We start from the raw sequence: 21010 nt of genomic DNA, 5'->3' as shown, positions 1-21010 counted from the left end.
GATCTCCACAGTGGTGTGGTGTTCATCACTAGTTTCAGATTCTCCTCTAAAAAACAACCGTTATTAAATATTCCAATCTCCCTAAATGGGCCTAACGCGACAAAAAAAAGCCCAGCACTCCCGAAACCCTGATGATTAATTGTCCCGCTCTCGCTTCATTTCAAAACAACGTCACGCAACGGCTCTCTCTATACCAGAGCGTCTCTTCTCCTCTCCACACTAAATCAAAGATCCAAACACACTTTCAAGGCAGAAAATGGCAACCAATATCGGGATGATGGATTCAGCATACTTCGTCGGAAGATCGGAGATTCTCTCATGGATCAATTCCACTCTCCGTCTCAATCTCTCCAAAGTCGAAGAGGTACATATCTATCTGTTCATCGCCATTCCTAACTAATTTCCCCACCTTTCATCAATCAATTATCTCTCTGTGTCTTCAGGCTTGCACCGGCGCCGTCCATTGCCAGCTGATGGATGCGGTTCATCCGGGGATGGTTCCGATGCACAAAGTCAATTTCGACGCCAAGAGTGAGTACGAGTCCATCCAGAACTACAAGGTCCTTCAAGACGTTTTCAACAAACTTAAGATCACTAAGGTATCGATTCGTCCGATCTAGGTTTTGATCAAGGAAATTGAAGATTTAAGTAACAGTTGCTCTGTTTTTTCCGTCTAATTTGATTCCGTCCTTAGGTTTACTTTTGTGTGAATTCGTTGTAGTATTAAATTGGTATTGTTTGCAGCATATCGAGGTGAACAAATTGATCAAAGGGAGGCCTCTGGACAATTTGGAATTTATGCAATGGATGAAGCGCTACTGTGATTGTGCTAATGGAGGACAGATGAATAGGTGAATTCTGCGCTCTAAACCTTTGTTCACCTTTCTTTATGTTTGTTAATAATGTTAATTATTTGAGTTATGTGTAATATATCGATACAGTTTCATATGTACATATGATCTAGATTCAAATTTGATGCGGCTAATCATTGCTCAGATTGAATATAAATTTAGAATGTGTTTGGCTCTTATATACTGTATAAATCATATTCATGTATTCATTTGTTTATTCAATTTATCCTTCATGTGTTTCACAATGCGATATCAGGATGAAACTATTTAACTAAAGCTATTTAATTACTGAACAGTAGTTTCAGTCCTATTTAACTACTTATTTGCAGTTTTCTCTGCGTACCTTATCAATTGTTGTGAGATTTTTCTTGCTGCTCATCTTCTGTACTATTTAGCTACTTATTAACAGGAGCTTTAAGAGCTGTATGGAAAAGTTGTTTGGGCATTATGGGATTGTAGCACTTAATGGACACCCTTGGAGCTTAAATTGCATTATTGTGTTGATGTGTTGATTAACCTGCTATACTCTTTTACTATAGTAGCTTGCTTTAAAAATACAAAATGTTGCCCCTTCATGCTTATAGATTAGCCTGCTGTTCAGATTATCTAATTATTTTTGGGTAATGTTTAGTTACAATCCCTTGGAAAGAAGAGAGGCATGCAAGGGTGGGAAAGAGCTGATCAAGAAATCTGTAGCATCACAACCTTCAACCAAATGTTCAGCCTCTGTACCCAAACAAGCCACTCATAACGGTAGAAGGAATGATGCTGCTCATGCAAATGCAGCAAATCAATCCATTAAGGCAGTTCGACCTCCTCCAAGTGTTGGACAATCTGGTTACTCCGAAGCAGAACGCACAATGTTCGAGCAACAGGTTACAAATTATATCCCGTAATGAATAATCAGTAAAAGCTTATGAGAATATGAAAGCTTATCTACTTTTGTGTGAGTGCAGATTACAGAGCTGAAACTATCAATAGATAGAGTGGAGAAGGAGAGAGACTTCTACTTTGCCAAACTGAGAGACATTGAGATCTTGTGCCAGACACCTGATATTGAAAAACTACCTGTAGGCACCACCACATCAACGCAACTCTTATTGTTGTCTTTATGAATAAAAGAATGTTGATTGATTGTGATATATATCGATGACAGGTGGTGGGAGCGATGAAAAGGATCTTGTATGCTGCAGAAGATGATGCATCGGTTGTTGCAGAAGCTCAAGCTATGTTATCAGAGCAGCAGGAGGAAGTGGAGGAGGAGGGGAAGCAGAAGAGTGATTCTCAGAAGAGGAAAAGCATTATCAATGTTGATGTTGAAGCTGCTGCTAGCAACACGTTGTCTCCACGGCAACGGTTGTCGGAAGTGTCTGATGTCCACTGCAGTGGATCTCCTCTGGTTACATACTGATCATCTATTATAAGACTATGATAATGCATCTACTATAATATTGCTGGTTCAATAGATTATTGGCCAGCAGCAAACCTTGTTGTTTGTTAGATCAATATAACTGAAAAATACCATGTTTTAGATATTGTGCTTATTTTGGCAGCCTGCTGTATAATTCATGTGTGCTACTTTGCTTGTGTTTCTGCAAATAAGAGGAAATCATGTTATTCATGGTCGACTTCATTCTCTCTGTTTTGAGTATTATTTGGGCCTTCTCTTGGTTCTTAGCGGTATTTTATTATTTAATTTGGGCCATATTTATAGTATAGTAGTTACTTGACGGCCCAATAATAAATTTGGCGTTTCTAGTCCACAGCAGAATAACCTTGTGGTATTACTATAGTTGCATAAAATATTCTTAAGTCTAATCCTGATTCAACCTCAAATCATTAGATTTTTATTGGATTGACCCAATAAAAATCCAAACTTTGTCTGATTTTCTCGTCGTATTGAAAATTTCTAACCCTACCATTAAAGATGGATACAATTCGAGTTGACACGATATGGTAACGATCTGAACCCGATTTTATACGATAAAGTCTGATATTCCACGATAAGAACATAATATACCACAATTAAAATTTTATCACGATTTCAGTCTAAATAATAAAATTAAAGTATAATACTATTTTTCAAAATAATATAAATATTTAAAATAATAATAATGGTCGATCCGATTAAGAGCCAAAAACATAATTTTGTATGTATTGGTATCGGATTTTCATGTCGTGCAAAGATGGTCGGTCCTAAGTCCCATACAAAAAAGTAGGTTCCACTTATTAAAACAACTTTGTTTGGTATATAATCCTTTTTTTTGTTTATCTATTTCTGAGAATTCTGACTGAATGAGGATTGAGGAATGTATGTTGAACAAGCATTTTCCCGAATATATCGGAAGCAAGCAGTTTCCATAGCCACTTCTTTACCAAAAACATCGGAAACAAATTCTCCAAAATAAAAAAAAGTGAAACAATCATATTAATTTCCTCTGAAGAATCTCCAAAATATCAACAACCAGTAAACACAAATATGAATGCATCAGCAAACAAGAAGGTAGTATGTTTTTCTTTTATATTTCCTGAATTGATAAAATGACATGATCCTTGAGATTTTTAATTTATCATAAAATTGAATTTTAGGAATCTGAGGATGGGGGTGTTGGACAGAGGCAAATGAAAAAGGTAGAGACAGTTGACATTTGTGAATCGGCAGGGCAAAGGCAAGAGCCAGTTAGGCGCGTGCAGGTCGTGCACGAGGTGCATCCCCAACCCCAACCGGCTCCTGCCTCAAACACAAGCGGCGGCATTTTGTCAAATGCCGCAGCCTCTGTCGTCTCTACCCTTGAGTCGGCCAAGGATACTCTCCAGAGAAAATAGATCAAATTTGTGAATTTATTATGTTTCAACATTCATAATTGTGCATCATTTTTCATTGCAGATGGCAGTGATTTTGTAAGGCCACATTATGTATAGTATTTGTTCATGTGAAAATTGAAAATGGGTAAAATATGTAGAGTTAATAGCATTATTATTGAGGTAGTGTTGTCACAAGTTACATAGCTTTATTTTGTTGTGAAGCAGATGCCTGCCCTCAATACAAACTCATTTACTACAAAGATATTCTCTCATTACCATCTTTATCTGTAAAAGTAAATGCTAAATTTATGTTTTGACACAGCTGTTCATCTCAGTTGTTATACCATTTATGGCTACTAATTAATTTTCAGCATCGATTTCAGTTTTTTTTTCATGCTATATACGTACCATACCATGCCACACTTTCTTGAATTTTCTGCAAAATCAGAATTTTCATGAATTTCTGACCAAACCAGAGCAATATATTTTCTAGATTATGGTAGTTTTTGGTTTTTTATTTGTTTCCACTTTAGACTACACTCAAAATAATGATTTCATGAGATCATTATTTTATTTAACACAAATTAATATTATTAATTAAAGAGTGGTCATTTTTGTCAAGGTTCAAACAACCTCACATAGGAAAATTAAAAAATGTGTAAGTAGTAATACCTACTCAAGGTCTTTTGGAAGGTGTCCAAAGAATAAATCTGTAAAGTGATTAACTCAAAACTAATACTCTCTTTGTTTCTTATGTATAGTTGGAAACTACACAAGTTTTAATGTAAAATTGGTAAAGTAAGAAAGAGAAAGAAAAAAAAATTGATAAAGTACATGAGATGGAGAGAAAATGATGGAATTAGTGTTAGTGGATTGTGAGATTCATTTCGTGAAATGCTGAGTTTCTATTTTTAGGAAACAGACTAAAAAGAAAAGAATTTATATTTTTAGGAAACGGAGGGAATAGTATCATATTAATATGGAGTTTATTTGTGCACCATCCAATCCTCACAATTTTCAAGGGTTTAATTTAATTAAGAATGACCCATCATTTGAGTGTGTACGAGAATACAATTATTAGGGCATCCACTATAGGGGCGGCGCGCCGGCCGCCCCCAATCCGCCGCCGCCCTGCCAATCTATAGTGCATGGAGCGTCCGCCCCGAGGCGGACAGCATTTTTGGAGCGTTAGGCCCTCCGGCGATAAGGGTGCGAGGACGCGTCGGTCACGCCTCGCCGCGCCTATAGTGCACCGGTCATCAGCGCGCCGGCCGCCCATTTTACACCTTTTCAAACACTCTCTATTAATTCACTCTCTACACTTTCACTCTAAAAAAATGCACGGTGGAGACGACGAAGAAGATGAGGAGGAAACCGACTCCGCCAGCGAGTAGACGGTGGCGGCGTTTTTATTTGTATTATTTTTAAATGTTCGTTGTATAATTTTACCGTTTTCAATACAACGAATATTCGGTCCCAATTACCTCGTTTTCTAATTATTTACATTCCGATGATTTTAATTATAATTGATTTAAAATAAACGAAAAAAAAATAAAATAAAAAGCGGCTAAAAATTTTGGGGCTATTGGAAGTGTCCACCTTATAGTTGTGGACACTTTTTTTGTGGACGCGTACAAATAAACTGGGGCTGTGGACAAAAAAGGGGGCGGGGCTATTGGAAGTGTCCGCTTCATCTCCAAATGTGCTTTGAATTATTGGATTAATTCTCCAAATGTGCTTTGAATTATTGGATTAGTTAGGATTAGGTGTATGAATCGTTGAGAGCAGATCATACAAAGGGTAACATAAATACTGCAGCTCTCAATTGATGAATGTAACTGTGAAAAATGTAACATATATATGTGTCAACAACCGTATAAATTTAAATTATTGACATCATTTGAGAAAAACCAGCTGTCCAATTTTGACAACATGTTTTATTGAATCCAATGATACTAAATGGGAAAGCCAGAAAATGAATTATCTGGGGTCAGAAATTCATAAATTAGTATCATAACTGCTTTTATTACAAAGGAAGCCTCTGAGGTAGTAGTCCTTATTGTCATCGACCGAATGAAGCAGGGGGTTGTTGTATTTTGGCCCATTCTTAAATTTCTTTCTAAATTCTATCTTTGACTCTATTGTACATGTTAATTTTTTATTTGACCATGAATTCTCTATTGTGTTTCTAGAGCATTTGTGATATAATGGAACGAAATGAGTGTGGAGTGAAATAAAGTAAGAATGAAATAACAATCATAAGTCCATTATGAACATGACACAAAACAACCTAAAATATCAGATCAATGCGTCTAGGCGAATTGAATCTACGGGTTTCATTCCTTCATAGTATGATGAAATAAAGTAAGAATGAAATGATAATCATAATAAGCCATTAGGGTTCGGTATAAGTCAGAAAGCATGGGCCTAAAATATCATATCAATGCGTCCTGGCTAATTAAATCTACGGTGTTCAATCCATTTAGGCTCCAAACTTAAAAAGGATAACTGAATTATTGAAATGAGAGTGGATGTACATATTTAGATCATGTGTAGGAAATCATAAATTGCATATGAGTTAGAATTATTCTTTCAATGTTTGTGTAGATATTACATGTTCTTCACGGACCCTAATGATTTGTTAAAACTACGTTTTATCTAATTCCTAGAATTTTGTATTAGTGAATTAAAATTGTACAATATTTTTTTTGGTTTGACCACAGGTGTACCGCTTATGGCGGAATCCGACTAATCCTCGTATTTTCTTTTTGCTTATGCTATTCTTTTACTTCTTGTAATTTATTTTATTTCAAAATCCACCTCTTTACTTGCAAATAATATATGACTAATTACACTCTGGTAATCAAGAATCAAATTAAGAAAAATCTGGTCAAACACTAATTTAATCTATATTGGTCATTTACTCCAATCCATCGTGCATTTATGCTATAAGCAACCATAATGTCCCACATTAGTAATCCAAAATTAAATAAATGTCAGTGCTCTAGGACATGTTTGGTGACACATTTAAAAACAACTCAGATAATCAAATACTACAATATATTTAAATAGACATGTAAAGTTTGTTCCCCGACATAAAACTTGATTTTTGATTATATCCATATTTGACTTTGAACAGAAGCTTTGATGTGAAGATTTCTACTCCAGTGATCGTCATTTCCCACTTTCACTTTTATAGACTATTCCCATCATCACAACTCCACAAACTCATTACATAATTTATAAGCCAAGTCTACTACCTAAATTCATGCAAAATTCAAGTTTATCAATACATTTATCATTAAATGTCCTAGCACTTGCCGACTAAAGGACTGATAAATTTCCGAGTAGATGAAACTGCTTAGACCATCTTCAATCATATCACAATTCTCATTTTTGGCGTAAAAAACTTTTCCAATAGTGTAAACCAACCAAAATCTATTTTTTTTTTGTTTTTCTATGGAACAATACTAAATATGAGTGTATATTGTAGCTACTGCAAAATATTTATAAGACATAAACTTGAAAATTTTATAATTTTAATTTATAATAAATAATTAAAATAAATTTATTTTTAATATGATATATATTTAAAAATGAATTCGAGTTTGGCTTAAATATTTAGAGATTGAGTTATTCCTTTCAACCAACCAACTTGAAATTGTTTCCGAGTTCCGACGACATTCTGCTTTATAAATCCCTCTATTATATATTTAATACTTATATGTTTCCGAGCACACAGTTTCTCAAAATATTTAGAGATTATTTAAATAATTAAATTTACTATGTATACGATTCTTCTCGGAAGCAAATGGTAAAAATATATGTCGAGCAAAAGTACACTCGGTAACATTAATGTTAAATAACTTTCTAAAATACCGATCACCAAATTTGCTTGGTAATAGTTGGATTAGTTTAATACTTCCTCCGTTCCGCTTAAAAAGTTGTCACGGGAGTTTATAAGTTGTTGGTTAATGTGGTTAATTGGAGAGAAAGAGTGTGTGTAAATATTAAATGGAGAATACGTACGTTGTCTGTCACACAACCAAAAACATTATCCAATATAATTGAACGAAATAAATAAAGTCTTGGATATTAAAAACTGGAATTAAATCAAATAAACCTAAAGAGTTAGTCTCAAATCCCTAGAATTCAACAAACTAGTTACACATAGACGAGTAACAAAATCCACATTATTGAAACAAAACACAAACACAATCCAAAGACAAAACTGAGAAGGATGAATCTTGAAGTCTTCGTCTTCAATCTAGCCTTGGTCCAAACTCCAAGTGTGGGAAGATTGATGATTAGTGGAATGCAGGTGGATGTTTTTTTGAAAACGAATTCTCAATTCTAGATTGAATGAATTATTAATGTAGAGTTATGCAGAATATTTATAAACTTGTAGGCGAATTCCTCCCTATTGTTGAAACAAAGAGCTTTGTATTTTTATTGATTGAAAAAGATATCTAACATCTATGAATTTATAGGAGTGTTGGAGACTCTTGAGATACAACAATAAATACATTCTTGGAACTAGTCTACTATTGAAACTAGATATTATAAATGTTGTATTCTTGGAACTCTTGAGCTTATCTTGGAACTCTTGTTACTCATTAACTAACACTCCCCCTCAAGTTAAGTAACGGGATTTCCGATACTTAACTTGGTAAGAGCTTCTGAGAAAACTTTTGCTCCAACTGCTTTTGTCAAAATATCTGCAAGCTGATCTTTGGATCGAACAAATGGAAACTCAACAATTTCTGCCTCGATTTTCTCTTTGATGAAGTGTCTGTCTACTTCAACGTGTTTTGTTCGATCATGTTGGACTGGATTTTCTGCAATGCTGATCACAGCTTTGTTATCACAGAACAATCGACATGGTTTTTGTGATAGAAAACTCAATTCTTCCATCAATCCTCTAAGCCATAGTAACTCTGTCAAACCATTTCGAATTCCTCTGAATTCCGCCTCTGCGCTTGACAACGCTACGACCTTCTGTTTCTTACTCTTCCAAGTGACTAAGTTTCCTCCAACAAATGTAAAGTACCCAGAAGTGGATTTTCTATTTATTGGGTTTCCTGCCCAGTCGGCATCTGTATAACCATGAATCTCCAAATGTCCATTCTTCTTGAACATAATTCCATGATCAAAGGTTCCTTTGAGGTATCGGACAACTCTTAACGCTGCTTCAAGGTGGTCGTCTTGAGGTCGGTGCATGAACTGACTTATCACACTTACTGCATATGCGATATCTGGTCTAGTGTGTGACAAGTAGATTAATTTTCCTACTAACCTTTGATATCTCTCTCGGTCGGCTAGTTTAGCTCCCTCAGTTATTTAGAGACCATGGTTTATGGCTATTGGTGTGTCTGCAGGCCTACATTCCAACATGCCAGATTCTGCTAGAAGATCCAAAGTGTATTTCTTCTGATTGATAAAGATCCCTTCATTTGATCTTAGGACTTCAACTCCCAGAAAATACTTGAGTGCCCCTAAATCCTTCATTTCGAATTCCGTCGCCAAATTCTTCTTAAGTTGCTCTATCTCTTCAAAATCGTCCCCTGTGATGATCATATCATCGACATAGATTATTAAGCACGTGATTTTATCCCCTCTCTTCTTCAAGAATAAAGTGTGATCTGCATTACTTTGGTGATAGTCGTACTTTTTCATAGCTTCTGTAAATCTCCCGAACCAAGCTCTCGGAGACTGTTTTAATCCATACAATGTTTTCTTCAATTGGCAGACTTCTCCATCTTCAAAGTGATCCTCGAAACCAGGCGGAGCTTCCATGTAGACTTCCTTCTTGAGTTCACCATGTAAGAATGCATTAGTCACATCGAACTGGTGTAGGGGCCAGTCTTTGTTTGCTGCAATAGAGAGCAACACTCGAACTGTATTCATTTTTGCCACTGGTGAAAATGTTTCGGAGTAGTCCACCCCATAAGTCTGAGTATATCCTTTAGCTACAAGACGGGCCTTGTATCTCTCGATAGTTCCGTCAGGCCTCCGTTTGATTGTAAAGACCCATCTGCATCCAACGGTACGTTTCCCTTTGGCAGTCGACATTTCTTCCAAGTCTTGTTTCTTTCCAAGGCGTTTAATTCGACCATCATCGATTCTCTCCAGTGTTTGATTTTCAGGGCTTCTCTTACTGTCTGTGGGATTTCTTCTTCTCCATATAGAGCTGCCTCAAATGCTCTGGCCAGTTTTGTCAAGTTTGCTTTTGCCACACTACCCACCGGATATCTTGACTGTCTTCCGCCTGTCTTTTCCGGAGAATATCTTTTGGGTGGAATTCCCCGAGTACTCCGAGGTGGCAAAATATACTGTCCAGTATCCTCATCAATGATCTCTCTCTCATCATCTTCTGTAACTATATTGTCAGTAGTAACAGTAATAGAGTTCTCATTAGAGTTGTTTACCTCGGATATCGGATGAGAGGATGTTGGGGCGACAATTTGTTCCGCAGGTTGACTTGTGTTTAAGACCTGCTCGGCGACAGAAGTAGTTGGCTCGGGTTGACCTTCATTGGGGTTATGATTATGGGACATAGGCATCCAGCTTAGCATGTCAACATTTGATACCTCGTTTATTTCCCTCTCCCCCTGACTGGTAAGTTGAGTGTTGTAAAAGAATTATGTTTCTAGGAAATTACAGTTCATCGTGGTGATAACCTGTCGGTTTTGTGGATCGTAGCATCTATATCCCTTTTGATTGATCACATACCCAATGAAAACACATTTAATCGCACAGGGGGCTAATTTCGTTCGCTCATGTTTCGGGACATGAACAAACACGGAGCATCCAAAAATTCGAGGTTCAAGAGATAAGGCTGGAGGGACACTGGTTAAGGTAGATAAAGTTTGAAGTGGGGTTTTGAGATTAAGGATTCTAGTAGGGAGACGATTTATGAGGTATACTGACGTAGCAATTGCTTCGGGCTAAAAATATTTTGGGACCTTTGAATCAAAAAGAAGTGCCCTAGTCATTTCTAGAATAATCCAGTTTTTGCGTTCAGCTACCCCATTATGTTCAGGCGTGTAGGCACAAGAAGTTTGGTGAATCAGACCTTTCTCAATGCAAAAATTTTTCATTTTTGTGTTGACAAACTCTCCCCCATTATCTGATCGAAGGATTTTGATTTTTGTTTGAAACTGAGTAAGGATCATGGCATAAAATTCAGAAAATTTAGAGAAGACATCAGATTTGTTTTTCAAAAAATACACCCATGTCATGCGAGTGCAATCATCAATGAATGAGAGAAAGTATTTCAAACCGTTCCCCCCTGAAATTGGACAAGGACCCCACACATCCGAATGTATCAAAGAAAAAACTGAGTCAACTCTAGTGTTGTTGAATTTAAAAAAAGATTGTATGTGGCTCTTAGCCAAAACACAAGTTTCACACTCAAAAATAGAATTTTTCACAAGATGCGGAAATAGAAGTTTTAAATAACTAGAGGACGGATGCCCTAACCGCCTATGCCATAACCAAGCTTCCCGTTCTGAATTTCCATGAGCCAACATTCCTTTGCCAGTTTGAACCGTCTCATCCACATAGTATAACCCACGGCGTTCAGTGCCACGCCCAATAATCGTCCCCGTCCGGATATCCTAAAGAAAACAAAATTTAGGATGCATTAGAAGAGTGCAATTGAGCTCCCGCGTTACATGACTAATAGACATTAGCTTTTGGGAAAGAGACGGCACGTAAAGACAATGTGATATTTTCAATGCATGGGAAATTTGAACAGTGCCAGCCCCCTCGACCGGAGCAAAATCACCACCAGCAGTTTCGACATATGTTCGTTTCGCCTTAGATAATTCACCGAAGTCCGATCTATCATAGGTCATAGTATCGGTTGCCCCACAGTCAAATATCCAACCTCTATCATTTTCTACATTTCCCTTTTTGACATTGCATGCAGTAGAAATTTCAGATTCATCTTCTAAGGCTGAAAAACGATTTTTACACAAAATCTGGGGGGTATTATCATATTTTTCAGGAGATATAAGGCTATTTTGTTTTAAAAAGTGAGTCTGGGGGTTTATCTGCAATTTAAGGGTTCTTAGGGGTGTACATGCAAGCTCTTGGGGTAAAATATGATATTTATCAAAACTGGAAGGTCTTGGGGATAAATCCCCAAACCCTTTACCTTCAACGGTGCTTGCAAAATTAGCCATAGCCGCTGCACCTCCTCCAACGTCGATTCCCGTCGCTGACCACCCGCCTGCCGCCGTCGTCTGTCCGACGCTGCCAGATGGGAGAGCCGTCGGTCTACCACTGTCGCCTCCGGTGCTGGTGGCTGCTTGGCCGCCCATCGGGGCGGCAAAAATCTCTCCTCCTTCGGTTCTCCTAATCGCCGATCTCCCCTTAGCAACTGGGTTCCGGTTGGTTTTGTGGCCGTCCTCCCACCATTCTGGGTAGCCAACAACCTCGAAACACGTCTCCCTTGTATGTTTTGGCTTTCCACAGTGGCTGCAAACAAGTTTGGATTTGTCTATCCGAGGTCGATTGGAGAGGTAATCAGTTGTGGACCGGCCTCGGTCTCTCGGAGGCGGCGGCGTTCTGGTGTAGTGTCGGCGCTGTGGTGGTGGTCCGCCTGCCCGACCTCCGAATCCAGCCCCAATTTCAGAATCAGGCATTGGGTTTGAGGGCTTCCAGATTCCAGTACGTGTTTCTTCTTGCTTGACAATGCCAAAGGCATCTTCTGCCGAGGGCTCGGGGCTCTGTTTTAGGAGCTCTCGACGGAGGGCATCATATTTATCATCCAAACCGGATAGGAACTGGTACAACCTTTTGATTTCAGTCTCTTTTTTGTATGTGTTGATACCCTTCTCGCAGCATGTGTAGGGGCAGGGCGTCCGGGCATCAATTTTGATCCACAATTGTTGGAGGTCGCCCCAATATTGTTCAAGGGACTCATTCCCTTGTTTGAGCTGGTTGGTTCTGATTTCCAGGTCGTAGACTTGAACGAGATCAGCTCTGACTCCGAAAGTCGTTATGAGGCTCCGCCATAATGCTTTGGCAGTTTGGAGTTGAGCAAATTGCAGGACAAGTTTGGGCTCCATGTTTTGGATGAGCCATGTGAACACGGTGAAGTCGGAAGCTTGCCATTTATTGAATTCTGGGTCCGTTGTTTTGGGAGGTGCTTGATCTCCTTCGAGGTGTTGTAATTTTTCCCGGCTGCCGATGATTATTCGCATGAGGGGGACCAAACAGGGAAGTTTTTCCCATCTAGCTTGAATCCTAATGAAACAGATTCAACGTTTTTGGACATTTTTGTTGGTATTTTGTGGTTGAATGGGGCTCACTTGGTTTTGGTTGTTTTCAGGTTCGGAAAGGGTGGTAGGGGCTGATTTCTGCCTTGGATTAGTCAAGAGGTTGAGGGGTATGGAATGATGATGAGAACTTATCTGAGTTCTAAAAAAAAACTAGGATCGAAATCTTGCTCTGATACCATGTTGAAACAGAGAGCTTTGTATTTTTATTGATTGAAAAAGATATCCAACATCTATGAATTTATAGGAGTGTTGGAGACTCTTGAGATACAACAATAAATACATTCTTGGAACTAGTCTACTATTGAAACTAGATATTATAAATGTTGTATTCTTGGAACTCTTGAGCTTATCTTGGAACTCTTGTTACTCATTAACTAACACCTATTGGTAACAACTCTAACCTAAATGGTAAGTCTTGGGCGAATTAAGGCTTAATGTGTGTGTCACTCGAACTCAGCAGTTCTCAGCAGGCCGCCGATTGCTCTTGGGTCTCACGGCATCGGACTCGGTGGGCCGCTGACTTTGACATAGCGGACCGCTGGGTGGGGGGTAACTCAGGCATAATTTTCGCAATGGGCCGTTTGACCTCCATTGACCGCTGGGTGGCTCGGCGACCGCTGACTTTGTCTGATTCCCCTAATCTTGAAATTTGACTTTTTTCTCTTTTCTAAGTCCATTGTTAACAAAAACACGTCAAAATATCAAATTGTACAAATAATGCAATTAAAGAACATATTTTACATGACAGATAACTAAAATGAGCCAAATATAAGCCTCAAAAGCATGCAAAACCCATGTTTATCACGACTTAAAATAAATTTCATAAATCCCGTGTCCATAACAAATGTCTCTATTACAAAGAGACGATGGAGTTTTATTTTACTACTTTTCATGAGTTGTTAGATTGTTTGACATAAGATTTCCCCTTGAATATATGTGACTATTTACTTTTAGAATTTGGACGAGTAAATGTATATTGTTAATTAGGAAATGAAATAGAAATACATGTTCATCCTGTAAACGGAAAATTATTTTGCAAAACAAACTAAGCAAAACTTAGCTTTTATACATAAGATAAGATAAAGATGGTGAATGAGGTATTGTCCAAGCTAACTTTATCAATTGGTAGCAACTCTAACAAAATATTTTCTCAATAGAAAAGAAGCAGCTGTAATTGAACAAATCCTTGAATATACAAAACTCACCATATAATTTCCTTTCGATAGTAATTGGTTACATGTATATATGTGTGCAAATAACGACTCCACATTAAAAGCAGTTACTGACTTACATCTCTAATAAATTGTTGAGTCACTATCCAAGAATATTTATTTCATGGGTCTTGAATTTAACTATTAGACAGACAGATAACGGATTATAACAACATTAAAATACAATAAGTCTTCCTACTAATAGTGGGAAATAAATGCTGCAAGATGATATGTCTATTTTTCATAAAAAATTAATTATGAGCAATGCCATAAAAGTAAGGTACTAATAAATTAAAAATAAAAAGTTAAGAATAATTTCATCAAATTTAGGGAGACTTTACTTGAATGATCACATATAGCTGTTGACAACTATGTAATATATTTATGCTGTCTGCGTCTCCTCTGATCTGCTCACATGAATACTATTCTGTTAATTTCTAAAAATAATTGTACAATTTCCATTTTCATGTATCATCACTTTTCCTTATCCTTATTTTTTAGAAACTAATGATGATAGTAAGAATGTAATTTGAAGTTAAATAATTCGTTTTTGAATGTTACAAAAAAAAACCTTCCATCATTTTCTCATTAGCTTCACTTTTTTATCTTTTTTCTAGAACCTATTATTTGAGGTTATAAAATAGCATTTCCTTTAGTTGTTTTTACTGTCATATTTAATTGATTCTATTTCAAATTTATCGATTTAATTAAGACTAATACTATATATCTCTTTCATTAGAATTTTCTCTCTGTAGTCTTACTAGTTTATTCTTTCTTCTTAAGATTAACGAGGATATATCATACATCAAACAATCATGCATATACTCTTTCACGAATATAGCAACCAAATTGTGAAATCCTTACATCAAACGTAATTAATAAAAATAAGATTTTTTTCCCTACACTCCAATTAATTTCTGAAATCCTTACGTGTTAATTACGTTTCATGCGTTAATGACGAATTGATGATTAATTTTCAACCAATGTTGATTAACTAGTGATTATGGTCTGAGTAGGGATTAAACTCATTGGCAAATGGTATTTTTTTTCGGTGGAGTTTAGTTGTTGTTTATACCCATTTTTATGAAAAATGTCATAATTGAGAGTACTAGAGTATGCAGCTGATATTATTGCACAATTACATTAAATTTATCACAACTTATAATTTTATTGCAAATTTCTGTTTCTTCATTTCTTGGGAATATTAGCTGTCCTGGTTATTATGGGTCAATAATTATTTTCAATCGTTAGATTTTCAAGATCTATGATAAATTCATTACTTTATTTAACGAATTTATAGTTTAAGCTTCGAATTCATAAATGACAAAAATTCCATTTTTATGCTACAACGAATTTAAATAAATAATATCAATAGTTTTATATACAACTACTAGCATTTGAACGCTTCACTAAATATATTACTCATACATCATATTTTACTCTCAACTACAAACGGTAACCCAATTAGTAAACAATAATTCCTTCATTTAGTAGGTCGAGCATTCAAATGACCTAGTGTATGTATCCATGTAGTCAATTCCAACGATGGAGGGTACTTCTTTATTTTACTTAATAAATTTTTTTACTAAAATTCGTCTATAAATACATCTACATGTTCATTCTTCATAGCATTTGAAATTACACTCATTTCATCCTTCGCGGGTCATGAAACGGCCAAGGGGAAGGCTCTGGAGACGACGAACGTTGAATCTGGCCTAGAACCTTTTCTCATCAAGTATTGCGAGAGAATGGAAAAGCTCGGGGACGCATTGTTGATCAAGCTACACTCTTCTCTTCTTGACTATGATACATCGATAATGAATAAAGAGCAACCCAATTATAAATATAGAGCTGATTTCCGCTCTCTTTCATGCTGCACATGGTTTGCATTTTCTATAAGGTTTCTTTTTAAAAAAATTAGGTAGTTTTTTTATTACTACTATATTATATAATTTTGATATTAGTTGTATTTTTAATGGGTTAGTAAGAATTTGAATATATTTTTTGTTTTGATATCAGATAGATAGCTAGCATTATATTTTTTTATCCCAATTATATTTTAATGCCTTGGTACGAACCCTCATAAATTCATTATTGTTTCTCATTTTCATTATAATCCTAATCATAGATTCGTAATCATAATCACTGCTTATATTGATTGGATCACTCTCAACTTTTCATTCCAAATTTTTAACTCACCAACATAACTTTCTAACAAATGATAAATACCTATTCATATCATACGTATGCAACACTAAAAAAGTAGTAACAAATATATTAAATTTATATAGCCTATACCACTTTTTTCAGCAAGAAATTTATTTATTTTAAATAGGATTAATATTTAAATTTAAGTCCAATTATTCGTTAAACAAAATTCAAACTTAATTTATTTCATGAAGTCTACACATCTCGATTACTTCCCAACCTAATTTTGATGTCCTTGACTGTTTCAGCTTTTTCCACTTAGTGACATTGCAAAATATACAAGTATTTCACCTTTGTGCAATATATAATATTCGAAGACAATGGTCCCAAGATGTAAATTTTGTAATATCTTATGGTCCCCTTAAAAGTGTAAAAAAATCTTCATAAGCTAAAGAATCAACCATGTGAAATCTTCTAAAAGATAACTCAGCACCAGTCATTCACCCATATTCAATGCCAACCACACTAGCAAAAATTTCTCATCAAATTCTCATTAACCCTAAACCCTTTTCACAATGAGGTGATCTCACTCTGAACCCGTCCGACAAAATTTGGCCATGAGACGATTCACACTAAACTCGTCCGACAAAAATTGACAATGAGACAATCTCACACTAAACATGTCTGACAAAAATTGACCATGAGACGATCTCACACTAAACCCATATGTTATAACCAACTGATGTGGTACATAAAGTCCTCGACTCGATACATTGCTTTCTAACGTGCACTGATGCAAAAAAACGAACCCAACAAGCAATCAACCACATAACTCTCCAAGACTCATACTAATGCAAAGCTAATTGGATAAATTCATCTTGAGACTCTTGTCAACTATCCTAAACATGAAAATACTCTAAAAACAAACTAGAGATCATGTGATTGTGAATTAGGCCAAAAACAAAGCAAGAAAAGCAAAAGTTGAATGAGAGACTTCTCTTTGCATTTAGACAAGCAATAATAGGAAACAAGTTGAGAAGCACATAGTCCTTTGACAACCTAATCTATCCTAGATTAAAAACCTTTTATGGTTTCAAGTACCCTATGCACCCATCCCTCTCCGTGCTTCTTCATTAAACCTACCTACAGCCATCGTCTATGTATGATAGTATGCAACACCAACGTAATGTATAGTTCAAACGGCCATACTCATAAAACCAAAATGGTCCGAGAATTAGAGGGTAAAAAACCTCAACAAGCCTCTCTCTTCAATTTCACTCTCCATCCACAATCAAAGAGGCGGTGGAGTCGATTGTTTGGATGTATAATCCATCATCTCACATGAATAGGTCAGAAATACAGCAAGAAATAAGCAAGTAACGTTGCATGATTTAGCTAAATTATGAGTTGAAAAAACATTAGAGGAGTGATTATTAAGTACCACTGCCAATATAATGAAATAGAAGAGTTCAAGTAGCTCGATTAGCCAGGCCGGCAGACATGCTGCTTAGAGGAGCTACATCCCTGCTTCTCTTGAACATAGGCTCCGGTGAAGATGATGCTGACATTGCAAACGCCCATGAATCCACAGAGCTATCAGAGCTGAAGTAGGCATCAATGACACCGCTCGGGCTGCTTGGAATCGAATCAAATTTGCGCTTCAAGCAAGATTTACGGCTTATACCACCAGTTGCCTCCGAGATGAGGGAGAGGCAATCATCAATCTCTTCCTGCAAACGATATTTAGCAAACAAGAAATCCATTAACAACGGGTTTCCATACACAAAACTACATTACATCATTTGTTAATAGACTTTTTTTTGATCGAACAAATGAATCAAACATTCAAACCTTGCTAGCTCTCAACACAATCATAAGTTGATCTTCATATTCCACAGCAGCTTCATCTCCAATCTCTCTAATTGCATAAATCATTGTTGCAGCAGCAACCACAGAAGGAAGATAACGAGTCAACCTAGAATCTGCACTAACATGGAGTAATTTTTTTGGTCAAAAAACAATCTAAATTTTCAAGAAATCATAAAAATCATTTCGACAACAGATCAATCCATCCATTCCAAACTCAATCAAAGATGCAATCAAGCCAAAAATCAAGTGATCTACATACCAGCAATGGCTGAGAGAATCACACTCTCGCATCTCCCCAAAAATTCCCAATGTAGATTCTTCACAAACTCAAATCTCCTCCCGATGTGGTCGACAAACAACATTGGCGTCACCGGATTCATCCTCCATTGGAGCGTGGAGAGCACAAGAAGCTCCATTCTCTGAATCGTCTTCGCCTCGAACAAAAACTTAGATTCTTCAACCTAAAAATTGCCCAAAGCAAATGAATAACTCTCACAGGCATTTCAACAAACATTTACTTGACAAAAACAGCATTAGATCAAACCTACTTGCAAATCTAACAAAAGGGGCACTTGAGTCTCCTCCACTTTCGCAGCTACAGAGAGACAAGCGACAGCAGCCAACTGACTCATCCATGGCTTCTCCCCCTGAAAGCAGCGGCTGGTGACAAATCTATCGAAATAGTTCACAGCCAAGGCAGCGGTAGAGGCGTTGAAGGCGTAGCAGCGAATCACCTTCAACATCCACGCAATAGCCTCGTTTCTCGCCGATTTCAGAGGCGAATCGGAATCAATTTCATCGATTATTAAGGGGATTTCATTTTTCTCCTTGATTAACAGGTTTTTAAGCTCCTGCTCCTCCCAGTAAAAGTCGTGGTCAAGGAGAATCGCAGAAGGGGGTTTTTCAATCTCGGAGAGATCCTCGAATTTGGGCTCCTCTTCGCAGTAGAGAGCGTCAAAGATGGGATTTTGGTGATGGGTTAGCTGGATTGGGGCAACCATCTTCTTCTTCGGAGAAGAAGACGCAGGGGGCTCTGCTCATTATCTTTCAAGACAAGAAGCGAAAGCTCGAAAGGTTGAATCTTGGGCTCACTCGCATTCTAGTAATGTTTGTTTTGCACTTTCTGAGAAGGGTTGGGTTGCAGAGAGGGAGAGAGAGAAGAGAGAAAAGGGCTTAACCAAAATAGGTAGAAGAAGAGGGGGTTTTATCTGAGAGACCTTTCACGCCTGTCCTCTATTTTTTTTTCTTTTTTTATTTTTTTTTGTGAGTGAAGATTTTTATTTTAGGTAGTAAAATTAAAAATTTTGGCGCCCTTGAGAAATTGGAATGGGGGGAATGTTCAGAGGCCATACAATAATGATCTACTACTTCTTATACAGTACAGCATACATACAACTGTAAAATCATATATATCGCCACTTAAACTATTGTCCTAATTTAGATTTACCCTCGAAGGATATGAATTCGAATTACACAGTCTATACAATTTTTAACCCATTTTAAGATTTGAAGAGCGAAAAAGTAGTTGGACAATGTGTAAACTAAAAATTCTACTAAAATTTTAAGCCATCTTGTTTAGAGCAGTAGCAAAAGGGGGCCGATCAATCGGCTCCCACCGGCTTCCATTGTGGAGAGGGTGCCGATGGCCACTCTTTTCGGCCTCCATGCCTCAGCCAATATATCGGCTAGGCCGATTCTTATTCTTTTTTAAAAAAATAATTCAATTTTTATCCTCTATATATACTCTATTCCCCACCAATTATTCACATTCAATCTCATTTTATTTTATCTCACTCTACATTTTACTTTTCTCTAGTCACAATATTTTTATTGTTTTTATCAATATATTTAGTTTATTTTTTCTGTATTTTTAATGAAATTTGTTTTTCATTGAGTGGTCTTTAATTTATTTTTCTTGCTATTTTATATCATTTTATTTCAGACTAACAATTAAAAGTAAAATATAAAAATAGTGTTCATGTGGAAATGTGATGGGCTCTGAGATAGGCTCTGAGATAGGCTCTCATTACAGGGAGATAGACTCTAAGATGGACTCCGGAGAAGGGCCACCACTGCTAGTGCTTTTTTTTTTCCTCAAACACCATCACGGCGGGGGGTTAAGGCTGACCCCCAACCTGTCTATATCAAAAATCATCAAAAGATCATACATCAACCAAGCCCAAAAGTGACTCGGTCCGCATGAGAGATACAAATCACAAGAGCTAACAAAGCTACTATGGTATCCCCACAGACCGGGTACTAACCATCTAACTAACGAGAAAACAAACATACCAAAGCTACACATCAAAATAATAACAAGGATGATGACCAAATGTTGGCCAAATCCAAAGGAAAACAAAAAACCATAAATCAAAACCACGAACCATGTGAAGTAGTCATCCATCTCGATATCTGAATCTGAAGTTCGGATAGCCCAACTGGTCCATCCTGACGAGCGACTTCAAATACCGAGGCGCTGAATCCGCATCAAAGAAGGTGATGGCAGGGGTTTGGACCCCCTACCTGCCAGAAAATCTGCTGCCCGGTTGCCCTCTCTAAATATGTGAGAGAACATGACCTGCAGCTGTGAGATCAAAGTGCGAATGCGAGCCATGTGGTGTCTCACATCCGCTGCTCCCCCGCGTCCTGAAGTAAACACCGCGACCACTGCTGCTGCATCCATCTCGACCCAAACCTGCGAGGAGAACTGCATAGCCAGTGTCAACCCGTGAAGAAGAGCTAAGAGCTCCACCTCGAAAGCCGACCCAGCTATGAGGGGCGTACAAAAGGCCCCCAAGAGAGAAACGTCTGAGCCCCGTACCACTCTCCCACCGCC

The 21010-nt window shown here is 37.2% G+C and overlaps 2 protein-coding genes across 2 annotated transcripts; one reads left to right on the top strand and one right to left on the bottom strand.

Annotated features, from left to right (window-relative positions):
- The first annotated feature begins 185 nt into the window (after positions 1-185).
- Positions 186-2460, top strand: LOC121802968 (microtubule-associated protein RP/EB family member 1C-like). The gene is made up of 6 exons (XM_042202666.1): positions 186-364; positions 444-599; positions 745-851; positions 1483-1726; positions 1808-1921; positions 2008-2460. The coding sequence occupies exons 1-6, from the start codon at positions 257-259 to the stop codon at positions 2260-2262; spliced, it is 984 nt and encodes a 327-aa protein (XP_042058600.1). The 5' UTR covers positions 186-256; the 3' UTR covers positions 2263-2460.
- A 15036-nt stretch (positions 2461-17496) lies between these two features.
- On the bottom strand, positions 17497-19366 carry LOC121805991 (cyclin-D3-3-like). The gene is made up of 4 exons (XM_042206054.1): positions 18723-19366; positions 18434-18635; positions 18157-18287; positions 17497-18035 (listed from the first exon to the last, which is right to left on the bottom strand). Exons 1-4 carry the CDS (start codon positions 19173-19175, stop codon positions 17775-17777), a joined length of 1047 nt encoding a protein of 348 aa, XP_042061988.1. The 5' UTR covers positions 19176-19366; the 3' UTR covers positions 17497-17774.
- Positions 19367-21010: the final 1644 nt, after the last annotated feature.

The sequence above is a fragment of the Salvia splendens genome, chromosome 5 (genome assembly GCF_004379255.2).
Source record: "Salvia splendens isolate huo1 chromosome 5, SspV2, whole genome shotgun sequence".
NCBI lineage: Eukaryota > Viridiplantae > Streptophyta > Magnoliopsida > Lamiales > Lamiaceae > Salvia > Salvia splendens.
This window is presented reverse-complemented; position numbering and strand designations above follow the sequence as displayed.